The sequence below is a fragment of the Erpetoichthys calabaricus genome, chromosome 13 (assembly GCF_900747795.2).
Source record: "Erpetoichthys calabaricus chromosome 13, fErpCal1.3, whole genome shotgun sequence".
NCBI classification, from domain to species: Eukaryota; Metazoa; Chordata; class Cladistia; order Polypteriformes; family Polypteridae; genus Erpetoichthys; species Erpetoichthys calabaricus.
The window spans coordinates 79,108,368-79,121,415 of record NC_041406.2 but is presented as its reverse complement, the minus strand read 5'-3'; the positions used below and the strand labels follow the sequence as shown (position 1 = coordinate 79,121,415).

The window sequence follows — 13,048 nt, the reverse complement described above, 5'->3', positions numbered from 1 at the left end:
AATACCTGGAAAAGTTTTGGGATTAAAATGCTCAGAGATCTTTATATAGACAACATATTTACATCTTTTGAACAATTACGTTCAAAATTTAACCTCCCAGCTACACATTTCTTTTACTATCTTCAAATTAGAAATTTTGTTAAACAGAAATTGCCCGATTTCCCCCACCTTGCACCCTCCACAATGCAGGAAAAAATACTGCTCAATTCCGAGGAAACAAACACTATTTCCGCAATATATAAAATCTTATTAGAGTCCCTACCTTTCAAAGATCCAAGAGGACATTGGGAAGAAGATCTCTTAATCAATATATCAGAAAAGGAGTGGAAGGTAGCAAAGCAGAGAATTCACTCGAGTTCTATATGCGCAAAGCATAGAATTATTCAACTAAAAATTAAATATCGAGCTCATCTGTCTCGCTTAAAACTGTCCAAAATGTTTCCAGGCCAGGATCCAACCTGCGAGCGCTGCAACCAAGCTCCTGCCTCACTGGGTCACATGTTCTGGGCCTGCACCAAACTAACATCATTTTGGACAAAAATTTTTAAGTGCCTCTCAGACAGCCTTAGTATCACAATCCCTCCTAACCCACTAACAGCTGTGTTTGGTGTCCTTCCAGATGGACTTGAATTGGAGAAGGACAAGCAAACGGTGATTGCATTCACTACACTCTTGGCACGCAGACTTATTTTGTTAAATTGGAAGAATCCTAATTCTCCTCTTATAAGTCAGTGGGAAACTGATGTTTTATATTATTTGAAATTGGAAAAAATCAAATTTTCAGTTAGAGGATCTGTACAAAATTTTTTCAAAACTTGGCAGGATTTAATCAATATTATTTTAGAATAAGAGAATTAACTATTATTGCATTTAACTCCCTTCTCCATCTCTTATTTATATAGATATTTACTTCTCCCCTTCTTTTGTCTAATGTTGCCTTATTAAAAAGCTTAAAGAAATTTTCCTTTAGCAAGCTCTCCTTCTCAGGGGTGGGGTTTGATTTGTTTTCAAATTTGTTGGGTTATAAATTGATCTGTTTGTATGGAATGATTACAATGAAAATTAATAAAATAAAAATATTAAAAAAAAAAAAAAAAATTTAAATTTACTTTTTAATATACTTTTCAGAGAGCACAACATCACAAGGTGCTTTACAAAATGTCCACATGACCATCATCATCTAATTCTACTACGTGATGCCTGTAAACCATGAGGACTGATTTAGATCATTGATGTTAGGTAGAATGTCAAGTGTGGGTTGAGTGGTCTCATGTCCTCGGAACCCCTGCAGATTCTGTTTTTTTTTTTTTTCTCCAGCCCCCTGGAATTTTTTGTTTTGTTTTGTTTTTTTTTGACATCCTGGCCATTGGACCTTACTTTATTCTTTGTTACTTAGTATAGCCTAATCTTCTTCTTCTTTTGGCTGCACCCGTTAGGGGTTGCCACAGCGGATCATCTTCTTCCATATCTTTCTGTCCTCTGCATCTTGTTCTGTTAGACCCATGACCTGCATGTCCTCTCTCACCGCATCCATAAACCTCCTCTTACTGTAGGCCTTCCTCTTTTCCTTTTTCCTGGCAGCTCTATCCTTAACATCCTTCTCCCAATATACCCAGCATCTCTCCTCTACACATGTCCAAACCAGCACCATCTCACCTCACTGACTTTGTTTCCCAACCTTCCAACCTGAGCTGACCCTCTAATGTACTCGTTCCTAATCCTGTCCATTCTCATCACACCCAGTGCAAATCTTAGCATCTTTAACTCTACTACCGCCAGCTCTGTCTCCTGCTTTCTAGTCAGTGCCACCGTCTCCAACCCATATAACAGAGCCGGTCTCATTACCGTCCTGTAGACCTTCCCTTTCACTCTTGCTGATACCCATCTGTCACAAATGACACTTTTCTTCACCCATTCTACCCAGCTCTCTTTTTCACCTTTCTTCCACAATCCCCATTACTCTGTACTGTTGATCCCAAGTATTTAAACTCATCCACCTTCGCCAACTCTACTCCTTATTTTTATATTTTTCTTTTTTCTTTCTTCATCTTGTAAAGCACTTTGAGCTACATCATTTGTATGAAAATATGCTATATAAATAAATGTTGTTACTAAAGAAAACAGTTGAAGTAAGAAAATGGCAAAATACAATAGACATTCAATTAAATATACAACCAAGCAAAGAAACAGAAGTCAATTTTATTTATAGAGGCTTGCTGGTATCTCCCTCTTTTGGAGCATTTCTGGTGTTTTCTTTTTGGGAATATTTAAAAATATATTTTGAATTTTAAAAACCAAGGTCCCACTTCAGGCCTGTGCAGGCCAAAGCCTGTCTGTGGTGTTTGGAGACTGCCTGCCTTGGATAAAGCCATCTTTAAGCAGGCTAGTGAAGTACTGGCCTGCTTTGTGAGTCTTTTTGGAAGCATTACACCGTTTTTGCTATTTTAGTGTGCCCTAACATAACAATGTGTTGCATGTGAGGTCATGCTCATGAAACCAAAAATCCCAGAGAGAAAAGGTTATTAACAAACAAGAGCAAATCTGTTAGGGATGCCACAGCAGAGTAGACTGGAGGATTACGATTGGCCTGTGAAAAAACTACCCATAATAGTAGGATATCCAATTGAAAGATGTCTCTTGTCATTAGACATTTCAGGAAGGTGTAGTGGTCAACAATGCTGAAGGCAACAGAGTTTAAGGAGAAACAAAACATACCTATTGTTTGCAGTAACCACTGAACCTTAAATAAATACAGAAAAAGCTAAAAATATTAGCATGTCAGGAAAAAATGACAAGAAGTATTTGTTTCTAGACTTTCAGACAGGAAACAGATATCTAAAACTGAATTAAATTTGTTCATTAATCAAAGGTTAAAAGCTGATTTTTTGGTGCAAGGATAATTTTTGCAAGAATTGAGTCAGATTGAAGGGGCAGATTAATTATGCATAACTAATGGAATAACACACACACAACAAGACTCCAGAAGACTAGGGCATAGGGAATCAGTCAGAAATGAAAGAGAGAAGATTAGACACATCAAATTAAGAGAGAGAGATGTGTGAATATAGCAAGTGGGGGAAGTAAGAGGAGTATCAAAATGAGACAGATTGGCAAAGGTCGAGGCAGTGCAAAAGAGGAGCTCACAGCATTTGTCTTACTTTCCAAAAATAACGCCGAACTATATCAGGTCAAAATGTTGAAGGATCTTTGTAGGAAGTCTCACGATGAGTTGCATGCTGTGGCACTGCTTAGTTTCATTGACAGCAAAAATAGCCCTGTGTGAATGAGAAAGTATGAATATCTATATGTGATATGCTAGAACCACTCCCATCACTGGTTCTTAGCTTGTGCCCATTTCTGCTAGTATAGACAACACCAATGTAGATGGATGGATGGACACATGCTTTAATCTTTTTGGGTTTCTACTGAATTTTTCAAATGAAATTACAAAATATATTATTTAATATGGTTGGCACGATGGCAGAGTGGTAGCACTGCTGCCTCGCAGTTAGGAGACCCAGGTTCGCTTCCCGGGTCCTCCCTGCGTGGAGTTTGCATGTTCTCCCCATATCTCCATGGGTTTCCTCTGGGTACTCCGGTTTCCGCCCAAAGACATGCAGGTTAGGTGCATTGGCGATCCTAAATTGTGCTTGGTGTGTGTGCACCCTGCAGTGGGCTGGTGCCCTGCCTGGGGTTTTTCCTGCCTTGCGCCCTGTGTTGGCTGGGATTGGCTCCAGCAGACCCCCATGACCCTGTAGTTAGGAATAGCGGGTTGGATAATGGATGGATGGATGGATGGATTATGTAATACTCTGTGTCCTGCATATTTTAGTTTCAAATATGGATACGGCTAATGATTGTATGCCATACGTTAGTTGAGTTGTGATTGGCAGCAGTGAGAGAATGGCACGCTTTCGCTGGGTGGAGCCTGGAAAGACAGCAGTGAGTGTGGAACAGAGCAGGGTCCTGTGGCTTCCCATGAAAGGATGTTAATCGGGCGGCGGGAACATGGGCCAGGACTGAAGGGTGTCTGTGCCTGTTGGTTGACATCTGTCTGTGCTGCAAGGTCTTAGTAGGATAAGCCAGAGAAGCCTCAGTTTTAAAGGGAAGCACTGGGGACTGAATATTATGGAGACTCCTGCGTTGTTTTAACCTTTTTTTTAATGAATTATTTCTTTGATTGTTTTTATCCTCAACTAATTCATGTTTTACTGGATTATTTATTTATTATGAACTTTGCACTACACTTTTTGGACACTTTGATTTTTGAATTGTTTTTAATAAAAGCAGTGAGGACCTTTACACCTTCCCCTAGCTTATTGGCCAAGCTCATCCAGACCCAAGCAATGCAGCCAACCCACACTGTCACACCCTGGTTTACCCAGAACTTGCAATTGTGTGACTGGACACATAAAAATTAATCAAAAAATAAATAATTAATTAAGGGCATCCTTGCTTGATCAGATTCTTTGCAAAGTAGATAGATAGATAGATAGATAGATAGATAGATAGATAGATAGATAGATAGATAGATAGATAGATAGATAGATAGATAGATACTTTATTAATCCCAAGAGGAAATTTACATACTCCAGCAGCAGCAAAGTAAATAAAAGTATAAAGATTAAATATACTGCGACTGGATTTCATATTTATACATTATGATCTTTTCATTAATGGAAAAAAACATATTTCTTAGTCAGTTTTGTTTGTAAACAATCATACAAAAAGAAATTAGTAGAACATAGAACTTCCAAGAGGGGTTTCAAAGCTTTTTACTAAAATGTGTATTTTGAATTCCCAGCGCCTCAAAATACATTAAAAGATCAAATTCAGATTGTTGCTACCAAATACAAAGCTTTAAGGCATTTTTCATGAACTTTGAATTTTAAATTCACGGAAAATAGCAAAAACAAAAAAAAAAAGATGCTATTTTAAGCAATTTAAAATGTTATGCATCAGCATTCACTCTCAGTCAGCAAAACAGGCCTTACAGCTTCAGTTCTTCATTGCAGTTTATATCTTGGTAAAAAGAAGAAAAAAAAAGCGTGCCGCCTGTAAACAAACATAATTTAATCCTGATAGATTTTATTATCATATTGGCAACAAATGAGGCATTGAAAAAGTGTAAATAAAAAGCTATGAACTGAAAACAGTTTATTGTTTAATATGAAAATATAAAATAATTGCATATATCAAGAAACCCCATCTTTGCTTTTCATTTAAGACTAGCGATCACATTACAGTTTCATTTTGCAATTAAGATCTGTAAAATCAAACCATATTTTTAAAAGTGATGCTCACTCAAATATGAAACATTTGCTTAAAACATAATGGAGAATAAGCAAGCATGAAAATTAATGGATGTGTGGGTGGTAGTTTACTCTAGCAAATGGCAAAAATTAAGTTGTGCAGATTAGAGGAAGCAGTCTTAACACTTTAGGAGCGACATTAGTGACTCTAGCAAATAGCAGGCTGTGTGTGTAGCTCATTATGCACTCAGCGATTTTGTGAGTTAATTAAGTTTGGGTCTCTGTGTATAAGACACCTCTTGTAATGGGAATTTGTTTTAATGTTTTACCACTTCTCTATAAGTGAGGTTATTTTCATTTCTGTATAATTCTTGTATTCTAATTATTTCCATATTTTGTTTAAATGTGTATGAGTTCATGTGTACCAGAATGAATCTAGAAGTACATACATCTAAATAACTATCACAATTCGTATATATTCAGTTAGACCCCAAGTGTCCTTATATCTATGAACGGCTCATGGATGAAATTTCAGAGTTCACAAAGTTGAATCTCACATGTATAATGAAAAGTGCCATATAACTTTATTTGTTCCCAGGATGAAATCTGGCTTTTTACAGAAGCTCTTATAAACAAATAAATACATAAATAGATAGATAAATGATTTTATTTATATATATATATATATATATATATATATATATATATATATATATATATATATATATACACAAACACACACAAGCACGATATGGTCCGAACACACACTACAATGACTAAAAAGAAAGGAAATTGAAAAAGAAAGAAAACTTCTGACTTGGCAGTCACTGTCACAGAGAGGCATTATACAGGCATATTGCTGTTGGTATAAATGAGCCCCAGTAGTGTTTTCATAAAGCTACACAGGATCCAGAAAAGAATGCAGTGAAGATGAAGAGAGTAATAAACACAGCCTGAATAAGGAATAGAGATTTTTGGGATGATGTAAATGTGTGTGTTTACATACTGTATAACTGTAATTCTGCATTCATTTACATAATGCATTTCCACTATGTCCATTGCTCAGCAGATTTTAAATATTTTTGGTATTTATTTATCATTGCCAGTTTTTACACATGGCAAAGTGTATGTCACTTGGTCTAGAGCAACATAGAGAACAAACTAAATTAGATTAGATTAGATTAGTTTCAACTTTATTGTCATTGTACAGGTACTGTATAATGAAATGCAGTTTAGCATCTAACCAGAAACTGTAAATAGTAGAGTAAGGTGCAATACACAGTGGGTGCAAATAGTACATTAAAGTGCAATAGACAGTAAGGTGCAATAAAGCAGCATACAAGTGAAAATTCATATCTATGTGATATTTGAATTTACAGGTAGTAGTATATACAAGGAAGAGTATATAGATATGAATACTGATCAGTTTGTACAGTGTAAAAGAAAGGCGCTATATTGCGCCTGACCTGACAAAGATTCACACGGGAGGCACGGGTAAAATAAAACAAATATTTATTTTTCTTCATTTGTGGGATATGCCTTTCTTGTACCCACAGACACAACACAGTCCCAAAGCACAGTATTTAAGTAACACCAAGCACTCTACCTTCCTCCACCACTCCTCCCTGGCAACCTCATCCTCTTCCTCCCGATTCTGGCTGCTGAGTGGTGGTCGCTGGCTCCCTTTATTGGTTCACCTGGAAGTGCTCCAGGTGCTTGATTGCTGACACCCAGCTGCACTTCCGGATGTGGCAAGACCAATGCCCAAAAGGGGCACTGCTGCAACCCAGGGAGGCTGCCATCTAGCATCCAGGGGGAGATACTGGGTCTCCCACATTGTCTCCTGGAGGGGTGGCTCTGAGGCTAGGGATCTGCACTGGCAATTGGAAGGTTGCCGGTTCGAATCCCATAAATGCCAAAGGGGACTCTGCTCTGTTGGGCCCTTGAGCAAGGCCCTTAACCTGCAATTGCTGAGCGCTTTGAGTAGTGAGAAAAGCTCTATATAAATGCAAATAATTATTATTATTATTATTAAGGGGCGTCCCGCCCAGGCATGAGCCCTGGCCATCCGTCACAACAGATATATGGGATGAGGTATATAATATATTTTTGTACAGAACAGACGTATGTATGTAAACAGGTGAAAATATACACAGAATGCAACGAGAAATTCTTTATATTTAGAAAGGTCAGCTATTGAGTGGTAAGGGTCGAGAGTTTAGAATGGTGATGGTGTTAAGAAAGAAAAAGCAGCCTGAGTTGCTTTGAAAGCTTGCATATTGTAATCTTGTAAGTTAGGCAATAAAGGGTGTCATTTTTCTTGGCTTTTCAAGTTTGCAGTAATTTTTAAAGTTCTGTATGCTGGACATACTAAGAAGAAGAAGAATTTTTAGCAAGGTATAGTCTACATTTATGCAGTACTGTCCATACTAAATCTCTTCAATTTAATCATTTACAGCTTCAAAGCCTGTGGATACTCGGTTATGTACAGGGCTGATACCAAACACCACACAGCTATGTCATATTCCATGTCCAGTTGAATGTGAAGTGTCAGCTTGGACAGCCTGGGGCCCATGCACTTACGAAAACTGTGAAGACCAAGCTGGGAAAAAAGGTATGGTTTAGCATTATACTGTATGAAGGGCTCAGAATGAACAAGTACATTAAACTGTATCATACGTAGTAATATGTTAATATAACCTTTGACATTAATCCAGCTGTCATCAGATAATTAGATTTCTGGTTTTGTTGTATATGCTTAGGAGACTTTAAAATGTATACTTAATTGCATGAGATGGTCTCAGCTATACTATATTAGTATACGATACTATAAAAGATACTATAAAAATATCTGTGCAGTATGTTGTTTATAATACAGGCTTAAGACACTCCATTAGCAACTCCAGAATGCAAATCTCATAATATAGTAGTTAACAAGGTGTGTCAATCTCAGCATATACATTTAACTTGTATATCTATTTTTAAAATTTGGTGTAGAAGATTTCATTTATTCTTTAAGGTTCAAAATATTATGTTATTATAATTAATAAAGTCAAATATTGCATATTAATATGAACATCAACAAATTACTAAATAAGTAAACTTTATTAGCTTATTTTTTAAAAGGATGGTGAAATTGGCCCAGAATAATACTGGCATACAGCTTTCGTATCCAGGGCATAAATAACTTGTCACCTTAAAAAAGCACACAGTAGTATTAAGTAAGACCTCATCCCTCTTGCACAGTCTTCGCTCTTTGTTATTCTGGCAAATGGTATAGGACCACTAGCACTCACACCAGTAGATTCTAGGGTTACTCAATAGCTACTCATGTTGAAACATGCATGGATGAGTTGTTGAATATATATTGAATATTGTATTTTTTGCATACAGTATATGAGGTCCGTCATGAAATTAATGAGACTGATTGAAAACTATCAAAGAGCTGTAATTGGAGCATTAACAAACCTCATCGAACACAGTTTCTTAGAATACTTCCAAGTGTTGAAGGACTGACATGTAATGGCATATGATAAACCCATTCATTTAATGGTAGACCCCTAATGTTGTATTTAGTGTCATTCACTACATTTTTCTTTGTTGTTTGTGAGATATATTAACGTAAGAACTCTATTATACAATTTATGAGACAATAAGCTTAAACTTCTGCATCTCAAAAACCAAATCTCATTAGATGCATAGCTAATATTAGCTAAATTCTCACATAAGCACACTGTTCTCTGCCTAATCTTTCTTAAGGCTTTAAACTAAGAAAAAGAAGAATTATCAATGAGCCAACAGGAGGAGCTGGAAGTTGTCCTCACCTTACTGAAGCAATACCATGTGATGACCCAACCTGCTATGATTGGCAGTTGGCTAAACTGGAAGACTGTATACCTGACAATGAAAAAGTATGTGGACCCGGAACTCAGACACCAGAAGTGAAATGTGTCAACAGTGATGGTGAGTGACTATTTTTGTCTTACATTTAATTTCGTTGAAGATTCCTACTGTCATTTATGGAAGCACATATACAGTAAACTGTTAAGTAGCATGTCAGCAATGTTTGTTGTACATTGCTGCTTTCTTCTTTCCTCGGTTGTCTACTCTATTTTTATTGAATGGGTGAAACCTTTTTTGAAATTGTGGGCATTGAATATTTCTCTTGATAACTTTTAGAGTGCACCTCAGTTGTCTGATAGGGCTTTCTTCAGACTGCACATAACTAAGCCCTAGTTCTGATTTTTAAAATACATGTATCACTCCATCAATGTTTTTGGATTTGACGTCACATTCATTAGTCTTGATTCATAATTAGATTCTAGTGACATGTAAGTTCTTCTGCTGTACCTGCTGGAAACCACTTTTTTATTGGCAGAGTGGATAATACAGTCTTCATATTAGATACATACAACAAGTCATGGTGAAACAAAAACAGCTTACGTTGGCATACACTGTGCAACATATTTCACTTTGCCACTGCATCTTAAGAAAAAGGGGTTTTAATATGCCTGTTAGTTGAAAAACTCTAGTTATGTACCGGTACTTAAGAAAATTTGTTTACCAATGAAATGTATGCCATTATGTATAATCTGTTTTCAGCATCCCTGAATCGGAGGTAGTATTTTGACTGCAGGTGCTTCTATTAGATTACTCAGTAAAATGTAGAAGATCAAACATTTTAAATGTAGACTACTATGTACTCACAATTTCAACAGATTGCTTCTAAATATAAAGACAAATCATGTCAGATTTAGTGCTGCGGTAGATAAAGCAGGGAAGAAAGAGTTCCTTCTCAACTCCAGTTCTCATGCAGATTTTATCAAGCTTTAAATAGATTTTATGCCACATAGAATCGTACAGAATTACTCTGTGTTTTGGGTGTTTGTGAGTTTTAAGTGTGTATTTTTGAACGCTTATGTAACTGTAGCTGTACAATCAGTACTGAACATTTGTCAGGTTATCAGTACATGAAGTATTCTGTTCATCTGTACTACAATTTACAGTTTGGCACAAACCTCATATGAGGTCATTGATGATTGGCTCAAATTAACCCTTATTACTTTGTTATTTTAAATTCTACATTTTGCATTTTTATGATTTGTGCTGTGATGTCTATAGACAGGCAAAGTTTCTCACTCTCCTTATGATTTATGGTTCATGTTTCTGAAGTTGTTTTTATCCATTTATACTGGGGTATAAAACATAATGCATTTTATCATAATTATTTATGGATGGATGCATATCAAGATGATACAAATATTATTTATAATTTAGAATGGTGTATTGGCAGCATAGCTAATTATGACTACTTGATAGTTTTTCTTAATTAAACTGGCAGAAAAGCAATACTAATTATTGGATTGACCATAAGTTTCTTGTTGTAACTTAGTGTGAGTTAATATCTTTAAAGATGCTAACTCTTGACTTTTCAGAATTTGTGTAACATACTGCTTCTACCTGTTTGTAAGGATTGAACATTTCTTTATAATTTTGGTCAGTGAAACAAACTGCAGTATAAACAGAAAACAGTACTTCTTTTGCTCATCTGTAGTCAATATGTTTATTTACATTTTAGGTAAAGTTACAAAAAGCAGTATTATAACCTAGTGCCTTGTTTTTTTCAATATTACAAATAGTTAACTAAGAAGGTTCATAAAGTTTTTAGAATTTTATTGATAGTTTGTAATAATGACTACAAGAAATGTTAGATTAACATAAGAACACATGAGCAACATAAGAAAATTGTAAACATTGTTATTTCATACATTTACAATATATAGGAACTTACTGTAGAAAAAGGATGACGACATCATTTAGCCAATGCACGTGATTCCACATTTATTTTGTTCCAGTTTTCCTGATCTATTAGCTGGGCTGGAATAACCACAGGAACAGTGGAAAGACATAATAATCAACATAACTTTTAATAGTAATCTTTTCAAAACCCAGTATTAATGAATTACCTCTCCTTCATAATGGTTGCAAATTTTGAAAAAGTCAAATTTGAATAAATATAAGCAAAAGTACACAAGAATTTTATAAAAAAAATAATGATTATAAATGCATCGCATGAGAGAAAATTACTAAACCAAACAGGCCTTTCCAAAATGACGATGCCAGTCCTAGGTACAGAGTCTTTGGTACAGAGCTGCCACTGACACTATACAGTTTTACTGCATTGATTATATTTTTTATTTTTATTAATATGTATTGTTCATTAGGGAAGGTTCTTTTTCTGAGTGCCAGCGCAGACCTGGAGATTCTACATTCATTTTTCCAAGTCTGTAAAGTTAGAAGGTTGTCTGTTATTTTTGTTATATTTGAATATATAATGCTGATTGTGTGTTTGACATATTATGCACAGATTATTCCCCATTTGTTCATGGGTGAACTATAGGCTATTGTATTGCAATGGACTCACACCAGAAGCCTTCTGAGTTCACAGATTTGCACTGTTGTATCTGCCAGTGGTCAGCTGCAAAACTGCAACATCTGGATGACAAAAGCACTCGGAAGCAGTTTCTTATCACCCTTAGTTAAAGGAGGTTCCCAGCCTTGGTTGAGCAGATTGCAAAGTGCTTTCTGGTAATGTTAGCTGAGCTCTCTCTGTTTCTCTCTTTCTTTCACACACAGTCACCACTCTCCTGTAGAGTGCCACCACACCACACTTCACCCTTCCACAGTGGAAAGGCTGACGATTATGCCGAGTGCTTTGCAGTGGACTCCCACATACCACAAGCCGTCTCAGTTTGGAGATTTGCACTGTGGTAAATGGCAGTGGTCAGCTGCAAGCCCACAATGACTAGATTACCACGGCCTTCAGAAGCAGTTTCTTATTAGCCTGAGCTAAAGAAGGCTCCCAACCTTGGCGGAACAGATAGTACATTTGTACACCACAAAGTGGAGTGCTTCATGGTGATGTCAATTGCACTCTCTCTCTGTCTCTCATCAACTAACCTATTATCCATCCAAATTGTTTCCCTGAACAAGCTATCAGCGAATTTCTCCATTAAATTCTCCAGGGGCACACTGTGTTTCATTCTCTTGCTACTACAGTCTGCAAAATCTGAGCATCACTGCTTGTTTAAAAAGAAATCTTTTTCCGCCACAGACCCTTGATGTGCTTTACCACAATGAGGCTGATCACGGTTGTGCTGACTGTGAAGTTGATGATCTTGTTGATCTTATACTTTGCTGCATAGTCATAAGCATATAGACTGTATAGCACTGGTAGCAGCCTTACAGTACACTAATATTGGTGAACAACGTCAAAGAATTGTTGTTGCCAGTCCGCACTGACTGGGGCCTATTTACCAGGAAGTCAAACACACAGCCACATACAAACATATGCTATGTTTATAAACAATATAATGTCCAAGTTCACTAATCAAGATGAGGAAATTGAAAAAAGAATGACTGGTATCACCCAAAAGAAAAAACACTGCATGTTAGGATGAGATGAGTCCAAACAATTACTATTTAATTTCAGAATGTGAAGATCAAATATTTGCTTTATCAGCTCTTGGCTACTGATGTGCATTTTAAAGCTTGAACCATCTGGAAATGATATTCAACTAGATCACACAACACTTCATGAAGAAAAATGAAAAATGCTCACATGATGATTTGACATGGGATGGTGGGGATGTTGAATGAATTAGGTGAAGGGGTATTCAGGCCTGTGACTCCTGTGACCTGCCAGTTTGAGTATGCCTCATCTCTTTATCATACATACAATACAAGGATGGGTGGCACGGTGGCGCAGTGGTAGCACTGCTGCCTCACAGTAAGGA

General features: G+C 36.5%; 1 protein-coding gene across 1 annotated transcript in view; it reads left to right on the top strand.

The window, feature by feature from the left end:
• Window positions 1–13,048, top strand: part of thsd7aa (thrombospondin, type I, domain containing 7Aa) — a 486,116-nt gene that overhangs the window by 311,460 nt on the left and 161,608 nt on the right. Inside the window, exons 5-6 of the mRNA XM_028817154.2 lie at window positions 7,711–7,866; window positions 9,012–9,215. Coding sequence (XP_028672987.1) covers window positions 7,711–7,866; window positions 9,012–9,215 — 360 coding nt within the window. The remainder of the gene's footprint in view (window positions 1–7,710; window positions 7,867–9,011; window positions 9,216–13,048) is intronic.